Source organism: Blennius ocellaris (genome assembly GCF_963422515.1).
Source record: "Blennius ocellaris genome assembly, chromosome: 6".
Classification (NCBI taxonomy): domain Eukaryota; kingdom Metazoa; phylum Chordata; class Actinopteri; order Blenniiformes; family Blenniidae; genus Blennius; species Blennius ocellaris.
The window spans coordinates 22,396,441-22,421,440 of NC_137655.1; the positions used below are offsets into that span (position 1 = coordinate 22,396,441).

At 50.2% G+C, this 25,000-nt stretch overlaps 2 protein-coding genes across 2 annotated transcripts in view; both read left to right on the top strand.

The window, feature by feature from the left end:
* LOC308131725 (cyclic AMP receptor-like protein A) overlaps positions 1-14,647 on the top strand; it is a gene marked incomplete at its 3' end in the record, with an annotated part of 31,476 nt that extends 16,829 nt beyond the window's left edge. Inside the window, exon 8 of the mRNA XM_080498555.1 lies at positions 14,595-14,647. Within this exon, the coding sequence (XP_080354681.1) occupies positions 14,595-14,647 (53 nt within the window). The remainder of the gene's footprint in view (positions 1-14,594) is intronic.
* The window catches only part of LOC308131231 (BCL-6 corepressor-like), a 35,271-nt gene continuing 14,053 nt past the window's right edge, over positions 3,783-25,000 (top strand). Inside the window, 20 exon segments of the mRNA XM_080497879.1 lie at positions 3,783-3,830; positions 14,595-14,676; positions 14,899-16,510; positions 16,513-16,566; positions 16,569-16,631; positions 16,634-16,721; positions 16,723-16,883; positions 16,886-16,921; positions 16,924-17,064; positions 17,067-17,224; positions 17,227-17,553; positions 17,555-17,610; positions 17,612-18,068; positions 19,617-19,673; positions 20,278-20,443; positions 21,610-21,942; positions 23,040-23,318; positions 24,834-24,877; positions 24,879-24,924; positions 24,927-25,000. The exon segment at positions 24,927-25,000 is cut by the window's right edge and continues 84 nt beyond it. Of these exon segments, the coding sequence (XP_080354005.1) occupies positions 14,674-14,676; positions 14,899-16,510; positions 16,513-16,566; positions 16,569-16,631; positions 16,634-16,721; positions 16,723-16,883; positions 16,886-16,921; positions 16,924-17,064; positions 17,067-17,224; positions 17,227-17,553; positions 17,555-17,610; positions 17,612-18,068; positions 19,617-19,673; positions 20,278-20,443; positions 21,610-21,942; positions 23,040-23,318; positions 24,834-24,877; positions 24,879-24,924; positions 24,927-25,000 (4,155 nt within the window). The 5' untranslated portion in view covers positions 3,783-3,830; positions 14,595-14,673.

Consider the following 25,000-nt stretch of genomic DNA (forward strand, 5'->3'; position numbering starts at 1 on the left):
CACATTCATTCAAATCAGCAGCGTGCCGATGACAGTGAAACACGACTGTATCACAGTTAGTTTCTTAAGTTCAACTGTCTCTTTGTCTTCACTGGATATTATCCAGTTCTTGTCTTTCTTTCTCTTTTCGCATTATTATCATAATTATTTTTTGTTTTGTATAATCGTACCATCAAATCCATTCACTGCTGTGTTCTTCAAAGGAATATACAAAGGTCTATTGAGCACCATGTGGTATGGTACACACACCATTCCATCTGTGAGCGACTCCTGTCCAGGCCCTATTAAGATTTGAAAAAAAAAAAAAAAATTCTTACCACTCTGGCATAAAATCGCCGCCATCACTCAGATGGTACTGTTTAGTAAAAAAAAACTGCTGTGAGCTGTCGAGGTGCTTCAGACACGATTGTCGAGAAAAGATGCGAACGCCATGTGCAAAGAATGCATGACAGATAAAACGTAGCCCTCCTTTTTTTTTGTTTCTGTGGCCCACAGTACATTGAATGTCCATTTTAAGGCCACAGACGTTGTGGTCAAACCTCAGCGTGTGTCCCACAAGCCTGATGTTGTCTTACAGTGGATGCATGCTGGGCTTGGGTTTGACTGTTTGCCGGATCATTTATTCCTGTTTTTTTTTTTTTTGGGGGGGGGGGTGGTGTCAAAGATTGTGTGATAGGCCCCCAGCGAATTCGACGGATGGACCGCAGTCAAACAAGGGCCCTTTCTCCACGCAAGGGCTCATTGTGAATGCAGCCGCCGTACAATAGATAACACAGTCACCTCACTAATTTCTGCTCTTTTTACCCGTCTGAAACAGGCGGAAGAAAATGCAAATGAGACCAAGTTAACAGAGATGCCGGGTCGTATTTGTTGTCATAAAGAGTGAAAAGGAAGTGAACGGAGAGTTTTGCAGCATACGGAACCAGACTGTCCCACTTTCTTTTTTTTCTTTCTTTCTACAACCACCCACAAAAACAAATACCTGCACCATTTTATACTCTGCTGCCAAGCTTGAAGACTAGAACTCACAACACAGACGTTTAGCGACTGATGAAACATGTGATTTCAGCATCTATTGTGAGATACCGGACCTGCTCACAGTCCTCAAACATGTTTCACCTTTCGTCCAAGAAACGCCCTCACTCACTAATAACAGAGTTTCAAATACTGCAACAGCAGAAAATAATTGATTCAATTATGACCTAAAGTCTAAAAAAAAAACGTAAAACGCTTGGAGTAGTTATCATCTATACGTCATTGACAAATCCAGTTGAAGGAGACAGAGAGACAGACGACCTGGTCTCGACGGCCCAGAATCTTCAAATGCATTTGATTCTGTGAATTAGGAACCACAAAACTGTTCTTAACGCATCTAAGCAGTTTCACACAAACAGTTCTTTCACTAGTTAACTTGTGGCCGCGGTGGCCAGTTATTCTTCCTTCGTTTAGCGCTTGGACCTGCCGGTGCCCGTTAGGTCTGTAATGAAGTGGAAGAGCAAACAGGCCCGGCCGTCCAGCCACCCCCTACTCCTCCCCCCCCCCCCTTCCAACCCAGAAAAAAAGGTTGTTTAAATTGCTTGAAATGTTATCCAAGAAAAAGTTCAGCTACCATTCAGCTCCCTGGAAGAGAGCGCATTAGTACGCTGCTACCTTTTCTTTTCATTTCACGGAGAAAGATCCCTTCTTTTGCTTCTTAAAGCCTTGACTACAAACTTTTGCACATTGGCCCTCCGCGATGAGTTCGGTTTTTAAACGTGTCCATATGTGAGTGCTCTCCTAGCTTTCTGTTTATTTGTGTGTGACTGTCTGGTTAAACTCCTACTTTCAACAGCTGTGGCAACTGCAGCCAGAACCCCCATTGCCAAGTCTCCCTCTTTCCGACTCCTACTCCACGTCTTTCTGTCTGTCTTCTGCTACTGCTTTCTTCTTCTCTTCTTCTCTCTCTCTCTCTCTCTTTCTCTCCCTCTCACTCTCTCCTACTCACAGAAGAAGGCAATCAGATAGCACACCTCAGGCTCTGATCTCTCCTCCTCTTTACTTGACATGAGCTTGTGTGCTTCAGATGTGCCGCTCTTAGCCCTTCTCTCTAAACACTCTACTCTCTCTCTCTCTCTCTCTCTTCCTCTCTCCTCTCTCTTATCTCTATCTCCCCACATACCTGTGCTCACAGATTTGCTTATAGCGAGATAGGAACAAAATTAAGTTACTATAGGAAATCACTAAGAAAACCCAGTGGTATGTATTTGGGAATTAATAGGATGGACAGTGGAGAGTCCTGTCGCCTTCTAATACATTTTAATGTGATGTTCGAATGAGAGTAAGGATGGACAGTAAGTCCTGTTTTTTTATTTTACCCTTATTGGATTGGGTGTTAAATATTAAATGTTCTTCACTTTCTTGTTGACTTGAGCACACTGTGTCCCTAATAACCAAGCTTCTCTGTATATATGGCCAAAAAAAGTCTAATAAAGCATGATCTCATAAACTACTTCATATGAGATGGTCCCTGCTCTCTTTTTTAAAAACGGACTTTTTTTTGCCTATTATTATTATTATTATTATTATTATTATTATTATTATTATTAACATTATTATTGTCATTATTATTATTATTAACATTATTACTTTGTTTTCCGCCTGGTTCTGCAGTTTAAAAAGCCTCTCCGCTCCTTGTTTTGGAGTTTCCGCGGAGCCTCGGATGTGTGTGTGTTTGCGCGCGCGTGCGCGTCCGTGCGCGGCGCCCGCTTTCGCGTGTGGCTCCGTCTGGTTGCGTGCGTGCGCGCGCAGCCCGAGCCGTGTGCGCTCGGAGGCTTATGGTAATTGCGGTCTCCCGACTGGCCTTCTGGGTAGAGTCTGCGCGAGTGGGAGTGGAGCGAGTCGCTCGGTCTCGGCAGTGTTCGCTCATCCATTCCGCGCGCCGCGGCACTCCCCGTACAGCTCCGTGCGTCCCTCGGCGCGTACCGAGGGGCTCCGACCCGCGCCTGTTTTTTTATTTTGGTGGGGGGGGGAGTTGGTTCTGCCATCCGCGACGAAAGAGGCGGGACGACGAGACGCGACGCGGAATAACCTTCGCGAGCGAGAGCCTCCGAGGCGCGAGTTCCGGCCGTTTTTTTTTTGTTGGAACGAGGACACGAAGTGACGGAGAGCGGGAGAGGAAAAGGGGCTTTTTTTTTTTTCTTTTTTTTTTTTCCGAGCGCGGCGTGCTCCGCTCAAACCCAACATGGCGCTGGCTGCGAGGTACGGCCGAGCTGTGAATTAATTTCTCCGCGAATCCGCCGACCTCGCCACCTGTATCCTTTAGGGGGGGTGGAGGTGGAGAGGAGGGGTGGAGTGGGGGGCCCGGACCGAACAGCGCAGTGCTCTCCCGACTTCAAGGACCTCAACGGGGATTTCTCGTGTGGATTTCTCTTTTATCCGGCGTGTGTTTTTCTTTCTTTCTTTTTTTTTTTCCTTCTCTCTGCGCAGGATCTTTTTTTGTTTGTTTGTTTCTTTATGGAAACACAAGTGACATTTTCAGCGCAAAGTCCGCTTCAAATAAAAGAGAAATGGATGAGAGTTGCGTGTAGACAATAGAACAGACACCGAGAGCTCCAAGCATAAGACTTGAGTTTGTTTGTGACAAGTGGATAACCTGTTAGACACTTTTAGTGTTTTTTTTTGTTTTTTCCCCCCCTCTTTGGCTCGGGATCGTCTGTCCCCAGCAGACAGGACCGTAACCGGGCTCCGTCTCCGTACGCACGGATCGCTCCCCTCCGAGATAACTTGGCAAAAACAGGGGGAGAAAAAAGGCGTGAGTTGACTCCGGCTGGACTTTGCGACAAATTAACCAGGTGAGAACATAAATGACAAATGAGAAAATCGATCTATTTTTCAACGTGTGTATTCTGAAAACATCTGCCTGACTGGTGGTGGGGGGGGGAAGAAAAAAAAAAGGAATATCGTGCTGTTTCTAATAGTTGCCTGCTATAACGGAAAGGATGTTTTCAATGATGCGGTGTTGTTGTGTCGCTTTTAATTTCAAATGTGACGGTTGAGAGGTCGGGGCTGTGCGCGAGGGTCCGGTGTGGTGCGCAGCGCCGGGGGAGAAGATCGGCCACTTCTAAGAATAGCGCATAGGGTGGTCTTTGTGCGTTTCGGCGGGGCAGTGGCATGTGGTTGATAAATAACACGCACACACACACACACACACACAATGAGTTTGGCCCCTTAACAACTGTCCTGTCAGCCGGGCGGAGGTGAGAAGGACGTTCCAGAGATTAGCGAACTTGAAAGTGGCGCCGTCCGCCGTCGGTGAATATTCAAGCTTTTCGCACCCTGTTGTGTGGCAGCGGAGAGTGCGAGTGTGCCTGTGGGGCGAGGAGGGGAGCGTGTGTGCTTGTGTGTGTGTGTGTACGCGTGTGCGTGCGCGCACACGGAGCTTCTGCGCTAAACAAGGTTACGGAATCCAGCCTCGCCCTGCTCGAGGCAAAGCGAGCGGCGCGGCTCCGTTTACGCACACTTCAGTTCAGTTGGAGGGCATCCCCGCGGTGTGTGCCAGGCCGCCTGGCGCGCGTGTTTGTTTGTGTGTGTGTGTGTGTGTGTGTGTGTGTGTGTGTGTGTGTGTGTGTGTGTGTGTGTGTGTGTGTGTGTGTGTGTGTGTGTGTGTGTGTGTGTGTGTGGTGGGGAGAGGGGGGGGGGGGTGTTGTGTTTGGACAAGAGTGGACGTTGATCAGTTGTCTCCTCGGTCCCAGAGGTGGTGTTGAGCAAAGGTGTGGGGGGTTGGGGGAGGAACGGGACACGGGACTGCACCGCTCACCTTCCTGTCTAGTTGATGGAAACCGCTTTTGGCACCGAGCCAGCTCTCTCTCTCTCTCTCGCTCTCTCTCTCCCCCCCCTCCTCCTTCGCCTTCTCCCCTTTCTCTCCACACACGCACGCACACGCCTTGTCTTGCAGGTGTTCTCGGATTTGACTTTGCACTCGCGGTGCACTCTTTGCGCCCGCTTTGCGCGGCAGAAAAAACACATTTTGCGCACGGCGGATCGGTGAAGCGCCACTTTTGGACTCCTGCCTTCCTTCCCGGAGCTCCTTTAAAGCGCTACTGCCTTTCTATTTAAAGGCACGCAAAAGTCACACAGACTCTTCAATTAAAATAAAACACTTAAACGGCGTCTGTCGCGTCACTTTGGGCGCGCTCAGTTTCAGCGCTTCTCCGATACCGCAACCAACTTTGAAGCGTCGTACTTTCGCCGTCCCCTCCTCCACTCCCGCTCCGTCGTGGGGCGACAGCAATCAGCGCGAGCTACTTCTTATAAAGTTGCTACTTAATTGAAATAAGTGCCGCAAGGCATTTTGGACGCGTTCCAAACTGAATCATCTTGCCCAACGATTCTTTTAAAGCTCCTCTGCGGGCTCCGTCGACTGCGCTTCACGACCGGCGAGAAGGCATTTAACAGGCTCTATTTTTTTATTTTTTTATTTCCCTGAGAGGATTTTCTCGGCCCGCACTGTCCACTGCAGGACGGCGCCGCTTATCTGAGGAGGAGGTTTTTTTTTTTTTTTTTTTTTTATCTCTCTCCGTGAGTCCCGGAGCCCACGCAGCCTCTAATTAAGGGGACGCTCTCTTAGGACGATCGATGAGCCTCACATTGGCTGGCTCCAGCTCATTGACGCGCTCAGTGAGGGGGAGCAGCTACTAAAACACCCGCCGTCACCCCCCCCCCCCCCCAAACCCCCCACCCCGGCAGAAGCCGATCCGAGCAGTGTCGAATCGCACGGAACGACAGAACGGTTCCCCGCGCGCCTCGCTGCTCCGGCTGGTCGGTTCGGGGCAGGAAAGGGCGAATGAGAAGGACCTCGTGTTTGGGACCTTTCGCAGGAACAGAGGCGAGGATTAAACTGGTGGGGGGGAGGGGAGGGGGGGGGGGGTGGAGGCTACTTCAGAGGGGCTTTGATGCAGAACAAAAGCCGCATTGTATTGAAATTAAACGTCGGTCTTATTGTTAATGCGAGGAAAGGACACTTGGAGATCATCGAAGATAAATTAAAATTTCTCAAGCATTTTTTTTATTAAAACGGGGCAAACAGATTTGGAAATGGTTCAACTCAACGTACTAGTATAAAGGGCCCATTTGTTCTGGTGGACACGTTGGTGCCGTTGTTTTCCAGTGTGTGAAGTCAGGATTCGGGGTCTTAAGTCTCATTGGTGAAATGGACGTGGACTCGGCATGTGTTTTCCAATATCTTTCCTCACTGTGTTACTTCTCCCGTCCACGTTCTCAGTGCGCCACGAACTTTGACGAATGCTAATGTGTGATCTCTCACTAAGTGATTCTGTGGAGGAAGCCTAAAACAAACGGGCTACTTCACATTTTGTGTGGGCCGAGTTTATTTATAGCGCGCCCCCGTCGGTCTCAGGCGTTGCGCATCATTTTTCCACTGCGCGCCGCGAAGTCCCGTGTGGGACTGATCTGTTTTCCAGGTGTGTGGACAGAGAGGGGGCGGGCTGCTTACCACAGATTGACTATATTGGGGTTTTGTTTTTTTTCCCCTCTCACGCACACACTTCACACTTTTTTCCCTCATAAATAGTTTATTAATGCCTTATTGTCGTCAAAATGCAGTTGAAGGGTAGGAACCCCAGGCAACATTGGATTTTATCTGGTGCTAATTGGAAACGTACACAAAAAACCCCCCACCAACCTTTTGCTAGTCACATTTACCAGCCTTATCTCTCCAGGTGCAGTCCGTTTGTGGAGAGAGAGAAAAAAATGACGCGCGTGCGTAACGCGTTAATGAGCGTTTTAAAGCATGTAGAGAACATTTCGGCAGCTTGGGAGAAATCAATTTGTTATAGAGTTTAGGGATGCGTGCGTGTTGGTGGGCAAGCAATCACCTGGAGGCAGCCGCGGCAGCAGCCGCCGGCCTGCTGGGGCTCATTGTCATGCTGAGTGATGTGTGACAGTGGATGTGTCAGCGTGGCGCTCCGCGGGGCGGCGGGATGATCCGCTGCGTTTAAGAGAATGGGGACAGCCACATCACCGCCTCCATTTTAGACCCATTAACCTCCCGTTCGTCCTCCCTTTCTAATCTGGAATCAATAGGGAGCATTTGTGGGGGGGGGGGGGGGGGGGGGGGGGGGGGGGGGGGGGGGGGGGGGGGGGGGGGGGGGGGGTTATTGCGCACCGGGAGAGCGGGTGTCAGTACAATCTCGGGGGCCACTTTTGCTTATCAAACCTTATGTGTCAAGAGGAAGTAGTGAAGGAAATGGGCAAAAAAATTCATCAAAAGAATTCCCCGTGTTGTGTTTAATACCAGACAGAGGCACGAGGGCTGTCTTCTTTTTTTTTTTTTTTTTTTTTTTGTAGCAAGCGCTTGTTTTTTGGGGGGTTTTTTTTTTTCTCCTTTTCTTTTCCGTCTCTCGCTCTCAAGCCGGATATAAAACAACAGTCTCGTCGCTGCCGGCGCTGCGCTCACTGCCGAGGCGAGATGCGTGTGAACAAAAGCGGAGGCACGGCGGAGAGCCGAGGAGAGATCGGTTTTCCAGGCGCTGCGCAGCTCCCGGAGGAGACGTCACGGTTTGATTGAAGCTATGCTCCGTGCTGGCCTCCCGGGACCTCGCGATGAAACAGGAGAGCCCCCATCCTCCTCCTCCCCCTCCTCCTCCTCCTCCTCCCCCCTTCCCCTCCCCTCCCCTCCCCTCTTTCTCTCTCTCGCTCTCGCAGCACACCACAAAGCTTTTTGTTTCGACGAGGTCTGGAGCGCACGGGTCACTTCCCCGCAGAGACGTGTCGCCCCCCCCCCCCCCCCCCCCCACGCCCCCCCCCCAGTGCTGTTTCACCCGCGCTGAGACGAGCAGGACGGAGCCACGTCACATTATTCTCAAGTCCGTCGCCTGTCTGCTGTATTAAAACCCGAACGTATTTGCGCACACCTAAGCAGAAATTGACTTTTTGTTGTTGTTTTTGTTGACAATTTAGGTGATTTTTTTTGCCCTTCCCAGCATTTGGCCGCGCAGCGGGGGTTGGATGTGACGCGAATGCGGGGGCCGTGATTAAAACGTAAATCTCTGGATCGTATTTAGTGACCTTGCTCTGGCCTATTGGAAGATTGATTCGGCGGCGGAGTAATGATGACACACCTCACCTCCCTTCCTCCGAGGCTCTGCAGGCACAGTCTTGATCAAGCCTCCTCGTTTGTTTTTAGACGTTGGTGCCTCCGGCATCTCTGACGAAATCCCACAGACTCTTGGCAGCGCGGCGGGGTGATCGCGATAGGAGTTTATTACGCCAATAGCCTTCAAAGCAGGAATGTGTTATCTGCTGTCTGCGCGCAACATCACTCAGTTTGCGCGTCGGGGCTACAAAGCGTTTGACCTCGGCGCTGAGGCTCCTCGCAAGGTCTCACGCCAGCAAGTAAACATTTTTTACATATTTAGTGGAGAATTAATTTGGTATTTTCGCCACGCGCGCGTCCTTTTAGGTGTGACCTTTAAACGTCAGGAATCTCGGCTGGGTCAGTGTATGAAAGATACCCGTAGAGGTAGAATGAATCTTTCATGGCGACGTATGAAAGATTCATTCTACCTCCACTCTAATCCACGTCTTTACGCGTCACAATTAATCTGGAGTGGTCTTCAAACGATCAGACGAGCCCCCCCCCCCCCTGTCCATGCCTGTGTCATGCACTTTGAAAAGTTCTCTACAGATAACTTTTTCTACTTTCCACGCGGGGGGTCATGTGTTTTCACCAGGGGACGCATGGAAGCGATATACCAGCATCGTAAATAAACGTCAAGAAACCTCCGGTAAACGCGGGTCGACTCGCATACGCATCTCTTTTACAATCGGTTCCTTTGGTGGCATAAAGGACCATTTAGTCCTCATTTGGCCGGGGATGAATAGAGCCAGTTCAGCAGCCGCCGCCCGGGCCCTATGACAGCACGGGGGGGGGGTGAGGGGGGGGGCTCACAATGTCGCCGTTGTTGACGGCCGTGCCGCCGAGGGGGGGATTGAACCATGCACCAACTTGCATGCGGCTGTGCGTCGGCCCGGGAGGACGCAGGGGCCCCTTGTTTACAACTCGGTCGCTAATAATGTGACAGCTGAAGAGACGCCGCCATCTCCCTCAGCTCCGCGCTCTGGCGGCGGCGGCGGCGCACCGTGACTCTTTACAGCGTTTATCTCTCGCTCGCTTGCTCTCCCTCGCTCCCTCTCTCTCTCTCTCCCTCTCCCTCTCTCTCTCCCTCTCTCTCTCGCTCTCTCTCTCCCTCTCAGATCTAAAACTACAGTGAGAAACAGCACGTCAACTTTCCACAGACTGCACCGAGGGTGCGTAGAGATGATCAATTGGACCATTTGGCACACGTCGGCTTGATGATCAATAACAATTAAAAATGGGCTGGCGGCGTCCTCCCCAGCCTTTTCTCATTATGACGCCGGGTGTTAATGCTGCCGAGAGTTTAGTGTTGCCCGGGGCGAAGTGAGTTAGTGCCCTGGCTGGAGTTTTGTCCGCTTTCTTTTTTTTTTCTTCTTCTTTTTTTTTTTTTTTTTTTTTTACCATTTCTTGTTTTTTTTTCCGCCCTCAGCGGCTCACTATTTTCTTCACCGGCAGCGTGAGCAAAAGTATTTTCCTGGCGTGCGAGTCAACACACACTCCGTGTTACGGCGAAGTGTGTGTGTCTGTGTGTAGCTCGTGCGTGTGCGTGTACGCGCCCGCATTTAATCCGTGTTTATCCCCACCCCACCCCCGTCGCTGCGGAGATTATCCTGCGTCACACTGCATTTTTTTCGAGCTGATCGGAGCTCTGCGCTTCAGAGAGCTTTGGCAAAGCTCCAGGGACAAAGAGCGAGAGGGCGCCTGTCCTCTCCCGTTACACGGCGGGACCCACAGCCGTAGTTTCCCGCCGTTGCAGCCAAGTTGGAAATGTGCAATAAGCAGATCACGCAGATTAATCGATGAGCAAAGAGCAATCATGAATAATCGGGTTGTCCCCGCGTGAGTCTGCGGTCGGCTGATCTACTTGTGGATGAAGTTGCTCATGGCGACGCCGCCCGTCAGACCGTCGGGCGCAGCTGCGCGTCGTGGGGCGCGAGTGTGCCGCGCCCGGGGGCGCGCGCGCGCGCGCGCACACACCCCACCAGGCCCGGTGCCGGTGTTTGTTCTGGTGCGCACACGGCGGGTCACGGAGAGTTCAATTCGCCTGTCGTCGCACGACGGGAAGGAGTTTGTTTTTCCTTCCGTCTTCTCCTCTGGTTTTTTTTTTTTTTTATCACTCCTCTGTCCTTGTTTACTCCCTTTCCCCCCCTTAAAAATATATAAATAAATAAATAAAAACAACAATACAGAGCGCGGGGGACGAACCAGGTTCAGCTAAAAAACACCCGGTGGTTTTCTGTTTAATGGTGCGCGTCGGGGCTGCGCTCCAGCGGTCTGCTTTATAAACGCAGCAGCGACCGCTGCCCCCCCCCCCCCCCTTCACTCCCCCCCTCTCTCCCCCTCTCGCCTGCTGCTGCTGCCGCCGACCACTGTGATGGATTGGACGGCCGTCGGGAGTTGTTTGTTGCGCAAACTATTCTTAGCAGCGGGGATGGGCGTCAACACGCCGCCTTTCCTCCTTTCCTCCTTTCCTATCTCCTGCTTTCTCCTTATCCGTCCTTCCACTTTGTGCTGCGATATCACGTCTTCGCAAACCGAGTTGCAATGCTCATATATGAAATGCAAACTATATAGGCCACATTTGAATGAGGTGATAAATAATCAGCAACCATTTTGACGAAAACATATAAATGACGGCTTTTAAAAACCGCAATAAGATCTGATTTATTACGATTCGCATCTGTTTTCGATTAAAAACTACCACGGTGAGAAAACAAGAGCCGAGCGGGTTTGACTTTTCTTCCTCTTATCGCCAAAGTGTGCACTTGATTTGACCATTGGGTCCTGGCAGGGTTGGGAGTAATGGATTACAAATACATGACTGTAACGGAGTTGTAATTAGTGTTACTTTCAAGAGTATTTCATACAAGGGTGTAATTTTACCTGTACTTAATTCAAGTCTATGTAATCTACTTGAATACTACTGCAATTGTATATAATATTAAAACCCTTTGATCTGCGTTTTTGTATCCAATACGTTTGATATTTAAACACGAGGATTATAGTTTGTTTACACAACAAACTGCATCGGTGTAAAAATCATTGTTTGGCTGTGGTGTTCTATGTGTGTATTTCAAAGAGGTCAGTTGAATACAATGCCTGCAATTAACATTGCCATTAAGTGGGTCATGAAAGTTACTAATACTTGGGAGTTGGTATTGAGCAGAGTACTTTTAAAGTACTTTACCTAATAATTGCAAGTATAAATACATTTCTTTTTTTTTAATTTCTTTACAAACTGCACCAACAGAAGTTTGGCTGCCAGCTTTGAGGTTATTTCGATTAAATTTGTCCCTGTAAAGTCTCGACTTTAGTCTATTACAATTGCGTCGCAATGAAGTTTCCTTGAGCACAGTTGTACTTCTTTTCTGTTGTTCTTAGCTGGAGTTGGATCTTGTCCACAATACCTGTGTTGTATTCAAGGCTTTTTTTTTTTTTACGAGGAGCTGTCTGCTGCTTTCTTGTATGTTTTTCGGGAGAGCCCCTTTTATCTGTTGTCATTTGTTCATACATTATTTCCTTTCACAAACAGGTGTTATGCCAAGAACTGCGTGGCTGTTAGAAGCTGGGTCCCTATCAGAGTACTTGGAACAAAAGCAATAGCCTCTAATATTGACTGATTAACTTAAAACGTGGTGTGTGTGTGTGAGAGACGTGGCTTCCAATAACTGATGTAACTCCCTCAATGTAAATCAGTCATCAGAGTTTCCCCTCACAGCTCCGCAATGCAACTCCTGCCTTGAAGAGTTAATAATTAAGAAACACCAACGTTTCTTCGTCATTGGAAAAGTGACGCCTCTCCTTGTAGAAAAGTAACTTGTACCCAAGTACTTATTTTTTTGTTCAGTAACGTTGGACGACCTTGCGGTCGCGCTGGAAACGATGCGCCACGGAGTAACGCGCTCTGTCATGAGACTCGACTCATTTGAACAAGAGCGTATCGCTTTCTTTCCAAGTAAGTCCCCCGGCGTCTTCGCTTCCCGTCGGGGGAAGTCGCACAGCCCCAGGAAACCCCGTGCCAGAGAAATACTTGACTGTATTTGGGCCTGCGGTTGAAACGGCCGCGTCCCACGAAAATCGTGCGTATTTTGCGCTCGAAAAGTCGTAATTCTCGGTCTTCCTGTCGGGTGTCTCTGCTCCCGGACCTTAAGAGAAGGAGACAGAAGAAGAAAAAAAAAAAAATAAGAAACGCTCCAGGAAACACAGGAAACGGGACTGGTGTGATTTCTCAACGGCGTCTGTGTGAGTCGGCGAGACGCGCACACGTGGCCCGACCACACGTTTCACCGAAAAACACTGTTGCGCTTTTCGCCGCGCTTCGCTCGCCCGTTTTTTTTTTTTTTTTTTTTTTTTTCCAGTTCCGTCACACGCGGATGTTGTCGAAGCAGAAGTGGCTGCGGGGCTGCGAGGCGGCGAGGCGAGGGGGGATGGGACGCAGAGAGAAGCCGTGTCGAGGGGCCCACAGCAGGCTGATTAATGTGCCCCAGGTCACGGCAATAAAAAAAAAAAAAAAAAAGTGGCGTGCCAGCGAGGCGCAGAGGCGTTTCTCTGCAATGATCGAGGAGCCGAGATTCTCTGCTGCTCTCAGCGCCACCGAGCACCACAGGGCGTCACTTTTTCTTTTTCTTTTTTCTTTTTCTATTTAAAGCCGCGTCTTTCTCGCCATGTCCCTCTTCGCTCCCGACTGTCCACCCTCAAGCGTAATCGAGTCCAAATCCAAAAGGGAAGCAGTTTTTTTTTCCCCTAAATGTTTTTTTTTTTCTCCTTTTATTTATAAGGAGCACAAACTGTTCACCTTTTTGTGGGTTTTAAAGATTTGGAAAATGGAAACTGTTGAGATGAAGCCATGTCAAGTGTTAAGTTGTCGCGAGTCACTGCGGCTGTATGGGGGACAATTCTTTGTAACTCCCAGTTTGGTGCAAATTTGTGATTTTTGACCTGCAGTTTGGTGCGAGTTTTCAGTTTTGACTCTGGATGTGGTACACAATTCAGGTTTTGTCTCATTGTTTCTGAGGTATTCTGCTATCAAGCCCACAGCCACAAATATATAGTTTGTGACGAGTAGTTCAAAAGAGGTTTAGATTGTTTGGGGGGGTAGTAGATTTTGTGTAGTTCAAACCTCAGTTTTAAGAAAAATCCAAACACATTTAAGAAGATTTTAGTTTTTCTGTCCAAATTTCTTTGTGAATATTACAAATTCCAAATGTATTCCTTCAAATAAGATATTTTGGGTTCAAAGGTTTTGAACCAAACAATACATTTATGTAGCAGTTTCTTTTTCACAAGTTCTGTTTCCCTTCAGGACAGAGTGAGATTTATTCACACTTTGTGCTCACTAAAGTTTGACCATACTTTCTGACAAACAGTTGTATATGTTTTCACAGGAAATGACAACCCCCCCCTGAATTTAGGCAAAGGCAACATTGAAGTTGATATTAATGGCCGTATACTTTTATCCCCTTAAAATCATCTTCAACAGCACCAAGCGAAGAACAGTTTTACCAACCATTTGTTGAATTTTTTTTTCCTTTCAGCCGTTATGAATAATAGATAACCCAGTTATTGCAACTTACGGCACATGCCGCTAACATAAAACAACAACCTTGTTATGCTAAAGAAATTGTGTGTGTGCTAAAAAACCTTTTGTTTCTGTCTCTCGCCATGTTTAATTACCTACGTGTTTTTTCCAGGAAGCAACTTCAAACCGACGTAATCCTTCCGACGACGGGCATGTTCGCCTGTAATATTGTTTGAAACGCTTCATTGTAAAGTTTACATTAGTTCTCTTCTGTTGCGTGCCACACTTTGTGCGTGGTGCGTTCCGGCGCGACTGTTTGTTGATCCGCGGCTCTGGGTTGGCGGGTGGTTAAATGGTCCCCCACCGAAGTGGTCTGTGACGCATAATCTTCCCTCGCTCCGCGGGCTGAGGCGGGCCAAGAGAGTTGGGTCAGAGAGGGCGCAGGGAAAACCAGTGTGTGAGGAACGTGACTGAATAGACGTGGCCCCATCGTGCACGTCCAGTGCAGGGGGGGGGGGGGGGCAGGTTGAGGTTTAGAAAAAGGAGGGGTGGGGTGGTAACAGGAGGATGGGTGGGTGTTGATGGATGGGAGGGGAGGGAAGCCCACACACTGCTTTCATCTCTGCTGAGTGCTTCAGATGTCCTTATATTTCTCAGCTTTGTATTTTTACTCCATTGTCTCATTTCAGCGACGCATCTCCGTACATTTCAGTTCTGTATAGCTTTTTTATGCCCCAGTAAGTGATCTACGTATGAAACTTAATTACAAAGTTATTTCTCTTTTGGAGATTTTATAAAGTGCCTATTTTGGCAATGGGATTCCAACATAGCTGTGGTTCTGTGTGTGTGAGTGGGCCTGTACGTGTCTGTGTGTGTGTGTGTGTGTGTGTGTGTATGGCAGAGCCAAGACACTCACAGCTAACTGTTTGCTCATCTCCACAGGGCAACATCTGTTCGTGATGTCGATGCTGAGGCACAAACCAACCTGGAACTAAGACAAGGGATCCACATCACACAAAACATGGCAAGTACCCGAGCTGGTTCGGGACACTGATTATACTCTTTTCTTGTGTCATGCTTTGTTTTTCCTGTTTACGTGTGTAAATAATTGTAAGTGCTCCTAATTGAAATTGTGTTTACATGTCACAATGGGTTGTTTAGAGCAGTCTTTGTTTTCTTCCACATTATGATGGAAGAGATTTGATTTTATGTGCTCATGGATGCACTCTTGTTTTTAACGGCGCAGGTGGATGCAAGGTTGACGCCCCTCGCAGCGATGGGGCTGGACCGAGGCACTTTGATTCACGACGGCCTTCGCCTCCATGGCGGAGTCGTGTACCCAGGGATCAGAGCACTACCGACGGAGAAGAGCAGAGAGACGTCTGCACTTCCTCTAACGTACAGCAGGGATGGCCTCCCAGAACTCATCTACAAGCCGGACGGCACTCTGGACAGTCGTAAGCCCACAAATGGATACCTGGGCCTGTACAAAGGCACTCATCCAAGTCTACACAAGCCCGTGCTGGTTTCTGGAGTGGGAGCTGAAAGTCTCGGCTTGGAACGTAGAGTAGGGCCTGGAGAGAAGGCATCTGATTTGGGTTTGGCAAGTGCTGGTGGCAGTTACCTCCGCATGCCGTGGCTCAGCCCTTACCCCGAAGCAAGCATGTATTCCTTCATGGACACATCCAAGTACGCAGCTCTAAACATGTACAAAGCCTCCTTGCTCAGCCAGCCCAACCCATATCTTCCCCAGCACCTGGCCTACCCTCTGTGTGCGGCCCAGGGGGGCGGTGTTCCCCCGACGGCCTCTGCTGCTGAGAGACTCTATTATATGCCTCCCTATCCTCCTTCACCTATCTCCTCTCCCCTGGTGGCACCCCCTATGAGGATTCCTGCAGTCACGGTGGCCCCCACTCTGGTTCACTGCCAAGACAAAGGGCTTGGGGTCGTGTCTCCTTTTGCACAGCAGCTTCACCAACCGTCCCCTCACCCTCAGCACCATCAGGCTGCTATAGAGAGGGACCGTTCTCCGAACAGGAGCAGCAGACCAAGCAGACCTCCCTCTCGGAAGAGCTCCAGCAACAACAACAACAACAGCAGCAATAGTACAAACACTAGTGGCACCAGTGGAGGGAATAATAATCGTCTGCCCGCTGATTCTTCTTCCCATGTATCTTCTCGTCTCACCCAACCTCCCCTTCCCTCTGCACTTCATGATAATTCAGATTTACAACGGCCAGTTGCGAGGATAGGACAGCCACCCACCTCTTCTACTTCTTCGATATCTGCCTCATCTTCATCCACGCAGTCCATTCCTCATCCTTTCTCGGTTAGCAGCATGGCATCAGAGCAGCCCTCCCCTGCCCGACCCAGCCCCCACAAACCCAGGCCAGGAGAGGGGGCAACTGAGCACAGAAGTGGGATTGAGAGAAGACCCAGCAGGTCTCCCTCCAAAGTAAACTTTGAGAGGCCAACGCACCAACCTCAAGCAACCAAAGACACTGCAGAGAAGCCCTTGGATTTGTCTGGAAGAATACTGGAGTTTGGGCTGCCTCCAAATGGATTTCCTGTTAAAATGGACACTATGGCCTCAGGTGCCCGTTATGGACTCCCCTCGAGCAGAGAGCTGCTAAAAGAAAACCTGTCGCTCTCTCCTTCCTCCCATCCACATTCAGTGGTCAGCAGCACTTCTTCAAAGGTCTCAGAAAGGCCAGAGATGATCAGCACTTTACACTCCTCCTGGGTTGTACCGAGTCCATCTCCTTCGCACACACAGCACACGTCAGGCCTGCCCTCTTCTCCGAGGCCTAACACAGACTTGAGCCTCTCGCAAACGAAGGGCTCGTCGCCCTCCGTTAAAACAAGAGTCTCGAGAGAGTACTTCCTCAACAGCGTAGTTCATCCTGTCCAAGAATAGAGACTCCAACCATAATGTTTCCTCAACTCAGCACTCTGGCTCCTCGGTGATTAGCTCAGGGCCCTTTCTCCTAAACCTAATGGTGAATGGGTCAAACATAGCCCCAGCCAACCAGATCACCCATCGATCATGGGCCACCACAGAGAGGGGACTGAAAGTCCTCCAGGCCACAAAGAGAGGCGATGCCACTCCAGATTTGTCATCATACAAAAGGCCCTGTTTAGACAATGGTCACCCCCCGGGCCACCTTTACCTTCCTCAAAGCGACGCTTATCTGAACCACAGCTTGGCCTATGCCAATAGATACCTGCACTACCCTATCCCGATGGAATGGCACTACACTCTGTTCCAATACCGGAAGAGCCCGGTCCTACCCTCACCCAGTATTGCTGGGCAGTAACAGCCTTTATCCAACCCACTTGGCAGCAAAACACCCTTTACCATATCACAACCTCCCAACAGGAGGTGAATACCTCACCTATAACTCGCAGGAGATGGCCACCCTTTGATGCAGACGCACTCTGACAGCAAGTTGCCAGATAGAGCAGATACAACGATGAAGCTCCGGGGACCGGAGAAATCTCGTGGAGCTGCGGAAGAGTGCGGGAGCCATAGAGAACACAGCATTGTGAAAGAAGCAGGCGAAGGAAACCAATGAAGCCCGACAGGGAAGTGGGAGTACAAGGACAGGGTAGCAGTCAAAGCAAAAACCCCTCTTCCTCTGCACCATCCAGAGAAAAGATTGTGTGCATTGACCTTGTACACTCAGACACAGATATTGAGTCTACCCCTTCAGTCCAAAACCAGCCCTCTGCTGAGACCAGCATGAAGGTTAACCAAAATGAATGTTGTCATAGTAACCAAAATTTGACAAAGACTGACTATGAGCCAAAACACCAACACCACTTTTCTCACTCTTACCCGGTCCACCCGGGACAAAGTCCCAACCTGAAAGCCGGCCACACTGACAGGCAGCCAGAGAATCTGTTTTTGTAAAACAAAGGCTCTCCATGACATAGACGGTCCCCGGGGTGACACCTCGCACACCACCAGCTTCTCCAGGGTCGCTGGATCACGCCGAGGAGAGTGCAGAGGAGCAGAGCCCCAGCCCGGACCCCGAAGACCAAGACCAGAGTACCTTGCGCTGTGCTCGCACGTCCGGAGAGCGCAGCTCTGGTAAGGACAAAGGGGACAGGAACAGCTGGGCTCCTCACTTTACACACCACTCTGCAGATGTGGTGAGAGAGTTGGACCGGGAAAATGCGAGTGAGAGGGAGACTGAAAAGGAAGACAGCATTGTTGACCTAGGGGAGTCTCATGGCGAAGGGGATGACGAAGAAGAGGAAGGTTGCCACCCTTCGTCTAAAAGTTCTCGTAGATCCAGTCTGGCCAAAAGGATCGCAAACTCCTCAGGCTACGTTGGAGACCGCTTTAAATGTGTCACCACTGAGCTGTATGCTGACTCCAGCAAGCTGAGCCGTGAACAGAGAGCTCTGCAGGTAAGCCCAAGTGACACGTGTGTATGTGTGTGTGTATGTGTGTGGGTGTGTGTGCAAACAGTTCATAATACAAAGGGCTAAAGTTGGTGGGCTGGAAAGAGGTCATTATGAACACTTTTTATACGTGCAGACATTTCAAACACACTCAGTCCTAACATCCACACAGAATAAAACTCCATGATCCACTGTCTTTATTCCCCTCCTGTTGTTTTCAGAACTGCCTGTGAGACAGACCCTGCATGAAATTAGCATACTCTGCATTTACAGCACAGTACAGATATATATATATATATATATAATATATATATATATATATGTGCTGTCATGCCACTGACCTGGCTTTAGGTTTGATCCTCCCTCTACTTCATTATTGCTTTAGTGAGTTGGCGCAAGGGCCCTTTTTTTCAGGGGTGGACAGTGCAAAGGTTAACCAGTGCTGCCATCTCTGTGTTGATTAGTGAGCAGCTGTTGTAAAGGTTATTCCTGTGTGTGTGTGTGCGTGTGTGTGTGCATGCGTGTGTGTGTGTGCGCGTGTGTGTGTGTGTGCGTGCGTGTGTGCCCCTCCTTGTGTGACTGCCTTGGGAGTGAAGCATGTGTTAGTGCTGACTGCGTCGTAGAGGAACATACAGTAGTTTTGGAGCATGACTGTAGCGCCCTCACAGTCCACACTGCCTTCGGCTATGCTTAACCCCAAGGTTATAGGAGGAGTGGAGGGCTAGCTGTGTGCTTAACATCCAACAGCTGCCCTCTTTGGGGCGCCTTTAAGAGTCTCTGCATGCCCCCATCCACCAGCCCCCACCCCCCCTGGCCCACCTCCCTCAGATGGTATGCCTAGTTGCTGTCCAAGGTCATTATTCTCCTCACCCCATTGGCTAAAAGATGCCCCCTCCTTGTGTTCATCACATGACATCTATAAACATTACAATTATGGCGATATCCTCTACACTTGATTATCCTCCACTGCCATTCACATACGCACATCATGCTGAACCATTATCTTTGGGGTTCCTTGTGCTCAGCGTTCAGCCCAGAAACACAAAAGAAACCCTGTGCTGTATTATCCACTGGCTCAGAGGCAGATATGTTAATAGGTTGCACATGTCTGTCTATGTTGTGAATGCACCCTAGAAAACTGTGGTTTTGTCTGTGTCAGGCGTGTCAATGCAAAACTGCAGCGCAAGGCTATCAAACAATGTATTTCTGGACCCCTCAAACTGAAACGTGGATATTTTTGCCAAAACAAAAGAATTAATAGTTGCAATTTTTACAGATGAACTATACAGTTAGCACGATATTTTGATTCGGTTTCTAATTGGACACGTACTCAGTTCAGAAATCATTCGATGGTTTTGATGCAGTGTTGGTTGACCTGTTTGAGTCACCTGAATTTGATTGTTTTGTTTTTTTGGGATTGTGGCTGCTTGTTGTGTGTGAACAAACTTGTGGAGAAAACGTGACATACATTCATATTTAAAAAAAAAAAAAAAAAAAAAAAAAAAGATGAATTGCTGGACAGATATATTGAGCCCCCCCATTCTAATTGCTTAGATGGAAGTCATATCACGAGAGGGGAGTAATATAAGTCAACCTGCAGCTAACTGGGAGGTCAGTTCTTTACATTTCTTATCACATCTGCCTCTGATGGGCTCTGTCTCCTTTTGTACTCTGTATCGCTGCACCCCCCCCCCCTCCCCCCCCCCAATCACCCCCCCCCCCCCACTCCCTTCTTTCCTCTGTTTTCTTCTCCTCTCTCTGCCTCAGGGCTTAGATGTATATGTTTCCTAGCCATGTTTATGTTTCAGGAAGGGAGATGCCCAGGACTTAAGCCCCAGAGCGCATGGACTCACAGTGGCTGCAGTAGTCTAACCTGTCTTGATGCCATGCTTGTGATTTATCTGTCCTTCCTTTTTGTCCTGTGTGTGCGTGCGTGTGCGTGCGTGTACGTGCGTGCGTGTGTGTGCGTGTGTGTGTGTGTGTGGGTTTAATTTCTTTGGCATTTTCTTTTATTTAAAGACAATGTGATTTCTAATGCCATTTTTTAAAAAAAATTATTTATTTCTTGCTTCTGTAGCTGTTGAGGCCAGATTGAGGCTTAGAGAGGTGTGTGTGCAGCGTGGGTAGACGATGAGTGGTTTTCATGGGTTCTCTCTGCATTTTTTCTGTGTGTGTGTGTGTGTGTGTGTGTGTGTACGTCTATGTGTGCGCACAGCGGGCAATGATGCGGTTCTCGGAGCTGGAGCTGAAGGAGAAGGAGGGCGGCGGTGTGTGTGTGTCTGCCTCGGCAGCGGCAGCAGGACGGGAGCTGGCAGACGGCCAGCGCAGAGAGCGAGCGTTGGAGCACTGCCAACACACCACCAGGCAGGGAGAGAGGGAGGGTGAGTAACCCAGCACCGAGCGCACACACACACACGCACGCACACACACACACACACACACACACGCACGCACACACGCAGGCACTCTACAAATGAACACTCCTGAAAAACAAAAGGGGGAGACACACAAACAATAGGTTTGCGTGCACACTAACTCGCATGAACTTGCTGCAAATGCTGAGGCAAGACCGGGTCACTCTAAAAAAAGACACGCTCTTCTCCACAGGCCGAGCGCGCGCGCACACACACGCCACGCGCACACACACACACACTGATGTATGCGCACACTCTTACACAAGCTCGGCAGCGCAAGCCAATGAGCAAGCCAGGGAGACCGAGAGGGGGAGTTTTATTTTCAAGAAGCCTTTTGTGCTTATCTGCGCAGAGAGACGATGGGAGAGGGAGGGAGGGCAGGGAGGAGAAGGAGGAGCAGAGATTGCGTGAGGGAGAGAGAGAGTGAAAGCGGGGGGGGGGGGGGTGGGGGGGGGGGGGGGAGTTAGCGGGTGAAAGCGGATGGGAGAGCGCAACGGAAAGGGGGGGGGGGGTAGTTACATTGGCTAGGAGCCCAGCTGTGTGTTGGAGCGAGGCCGCGGCTGACGTGTGAGCCTAATTATGGCATGGAGAGAGACGGGGAGAGAGGGAGTCGAGGGGAAAGCGGAGGAAGGAGAGGAAGAAGGCGAGCGGGGGGAGGGGGGGGGGGCGAGTCACGCTCTGTGTGAGAAGGGCGTGGTGCGGTCATGCCGTGGGGGAGGACAGCGGAGGAGGAGGGGGGGAGGAGGAGGAGGGGGGAGGGGGGGGTGGGGGTGGAAGGGAGTCGCTGTGCACAACAAGCGTGCAGGATGTTTTCTTGCCTCTGTTCGCTGGAAGCGCGAGCGGCGGCACTGAACCGGCGGGCTGGCTCGGCTCACATCAGATTAAAAAGTCTTTACCCCATCAAAGTTTTACTGCCTGTCTTTAAAGCGGAATAAAAGCTGGCTGGTGTTTAACTGGCATTCTCCCCCTGTCAATCCCCCCCACACCCGGCGTTTTGCCTCCTCGCTCACTGTCTGTCTGATTTGCAGTTTGTCTGTCTTGCCCTCCCTTTTGTTGTTGTTGTTGTTGTTGTTGTTGTTGTTGCTCGTCTCCTCTTCTCAGCCTCACACTCTGCCGTCCTCTGCGTCTCTCAGGCGTCCGACCGACGTACACGAACAACCGGGTTCCGGTCCTCCAGCGCTGCGGGGGCCACAGGGAGCCCTTGTCTCCAGGCCACGGGGCCCACGACGGGGCCAGGGGTGCCGGCCACGGCGGGTTCAAGGACGGAGTCAGGAAGGCGCTGCGAGAGTCGGAAGGCCACTGTTTGCCACCCACACTGACGCCATCAAAGGGCTACGCTGAGGAGAGGGCCAGCCCGGGCTTTGGAGCCGCCAGGAAACGCCCACTGGGCTCCAAGGAGGAGGACGCAGTGAGGGAGGACGGCGAGCGGGTGTCCCAGCCAGAGAAGAGAGCCAAGCTTTCTACGGGTGAGGATCTCACAAATATGTCCTGTCACCCCACCTCCACCACCTCCACCACCACCACCGCCACCGCCGCCGCCCGCCTCACACCCACCCACTACCACATGCCTTCAATCATCTCCCTCTCTTCATCTGCTTTCCATGCATCGCTCTTAATTCGGCCCACTTCTTTTCCGTTCATTCTGCGACGCTGAGCCCCGTCTCATCTCTCATTTGTCTTTAAAAAAATTCCCATTCCTTTTGTCGCTTCCTCCTTCCCAATGATTTCCGCCTTAAAGTCGCTCCATCACAGCCCCTCGCTCTTCCTCCACTGCCTGTCCCGTGTTTCGCTCTGTGTGGCAGCCAGCTCTGAGAAGTGTTTAATCCTGCCTTTGAGCGAGAGTGCGAGAGAGAAGCGAGGAAGAGGGACAGCCATTCTCTCCCGCTCCCCTCTTTCAGCTCCGCCGTTCCTCCGCTGTGCTTACCCACCCTCTTCAAAGCTGCTCTTTTCTTCTCTTTTCATCTCCTTTCTTTTTTCCCTCATCTGTTTGGGTTTCCTTTTTTTTTTTTTTTTTTTTTTCCTCTGCCATGTGGTATCGTGCTCGCTCTTCACGGCACCGGCAGACAAGTCAAATACCCATCCCCTGTGAATTTTAAGGGGGGGGGATCCCTCCCCTCTGCTTTTCTGGGCGTTATTGCTTCACTTCTCCACCCGTTTCTTGACTTCGCTCCTCTTCTGCTGTCTGTTTTACATCCTGTGCACTCTGCCTTTAGTGTGTGTCAGTGTGTGAGTGTGTGCGTGTGTCTGTTTTAAATGTAAGGCTCAGATGGGGGTTTACCAGCCATAAGCGTGAAGTGATTAATGGCCTTTGTTCCCTTTGCGCTGCACTTTTCACTTCAGTTTTATACAGTGGAGTTGCAGATGGTGCAGGTGACTTGTGTCTTTAAAAAGAAAGAAAGAAAAAAAAAAACACTTTTGCTAAGTTGTTTTAATGCATTTCGGTGTTCGTTTTATCGGTTCCGAGTCTTTTCGGTCTAATTCTAAGCTAAACTCATGACAGTTGTAAGAAACGTCGTTGCACGTGAGAGCGCACAGTCCAAAGTCTGTGTCGGTGTGGTTGCAGACGGGCAGACGAGCGCCGACGACGACGACGACGACGAGGTGCGGAAGCTCAAGGTCTGCATCGAGCTGAAGGGACTGCGACTCAGCAAACCTGCCGCAGGCGCCGCCTCACCCGACGGCACCCAGATCAAACAGGAGAGGCCGTGGCCGCAACCCCGGCTCGTGGCCCCGGTCCAGAGCGCGCGGGATCGCAAGATCCGGCCCGGCGAGCCTGACGACCGAGCCGCGCTGCAGCGGGCCGAGATCAACAGGAAGTGGGGCTGCGAGAAACTGCTCAATGGTAAGAAGGAAGCCGCAGCTGCACAAGCCGCTGCCTATTCCGAGTTCAGCCGGGGTAACGGAAATCTATCTTTGGCTCACGTTTCACTTTCTTGTTGAGAAGCCAGTCTTTAGGGGATTTCCCCGAACGCTGTCAGGGTGGGGGCAGAGGAAATGAAGTCGGGGAGTCTTCCTCGTGTCGGGCCAGAGGCCGGCGAACCTGAAAGAGGGACACGGGAGACCAAAAGCTAAATTGTGAGCCGTTCCTCCACCCCCTGTGGCGGCGGGCTTTTTGTTCAGCTGGTGTGCGGCAGGTTCAGTGAGGACGATGAAAGAGCGGCGGCGGCGGGAGGGAGGGGGGGGGGGTGCCGGTGAGACATGTGTGGGCAGGTGTAGAGTGACTAATGTGTGATCAATGAATTTTCTTTTTCTCTCAAGACCAGTCACAAGGAAAAGGGTGTATGGGGGATTTTTGTCAGGGTTGGGGGAGTGTTCCAATGTGTGAAGGGGCGGGCGGGGGGGGAGGGGGGGGGGGGCGGTCTTATTAAAACTGGGCCTTTCTCTTATTCATGTGCCTAAACTGAGGCAGAGGGTGGCTCAGAGGAAGAGGGGAGAATAAAAGCGCAGGAGGCAGATTAAAGGAAGTGAATAAAGCAGGGGAGATTTTGGGTTTATATTCCGTACGGAAGCTACAGACCTTGATTGGCCAATGCTTTCACCTTTTTAGATAACATCACCCTGGCAACAGCCATGCTTCACAATGAACATGGTTATTCCACCGTGTGTCTGTCAGGGATGGGGTCTTTTTTTTTCTTTCTTTCTAGAATACCTCTAATCACATAAAACGTATTCACCTCTGGTAAGAATCTCATATTCTAAAAGGCTTTTCTGCATCGGGGATTACATAGAAAGTACAAGTCGATTTAACTTTATCAGCAGATGTATAATTTCACTTTGCTCCCCACTTGCTCTCCGCCTAAAACCGAATTAATGGACTTTGAAACTTCCATAGTAAAAGTTGCATCACAACACAAGTCATACAGACCACAGTCCTCAGTACTTAGAAATGGGTTTGCAACAATCCCCTGCAGTAAATGTATTCCCAATAAGCTATTAACCAGCATTTTGACATTGTAGTTTTCAAGGGCAGTGTTTTTTTTTTTTTTCTTGTTTTCCGTTTGAATATGTACCATAAGAGGCCTGAACCAGACAGAGCCACATTCGTTTAAGGAGATTACGTCTGGCAGCGTCCTTGCTGCACCGAACGAGTGTGCACGAGTCACTATAGGGGTGTTTATGTGCACCTACGTTCTATGTGTGAAAGTGTGCGTTTTTTTATTTTTTTGGTTTTGTTTTTTCCTTCCCCCTGGGCGAGGAGCATGCTGTGCTCACAGACAGCTCTGAGCGCTCATTAATAAACCAACAGAGGGTGAGAGATGGCCTTGCAATACCTTCCTATCCTCCCTTTTCCGCGCTCACTCTGCCTCCTTCTCTTCCTCTCCTCCTCCTCCTCCTCCTCCTCCTCCTCCTCCTCCAGGAGTATCGGCCGCCGCCCTTCCCCCCAGCCAGCTGAAGGATCGATGCGCACCCGCCGAACCCCTTCTCAGGTGACCGTGGCCTCAAGGAGCCAGAAGGGGCCCCCCTTCTCCGGCCCCCGAGCCTCCGTGGGAGGCGCCCCCTCCCCTCAAGCCCCGTCGCCATAGT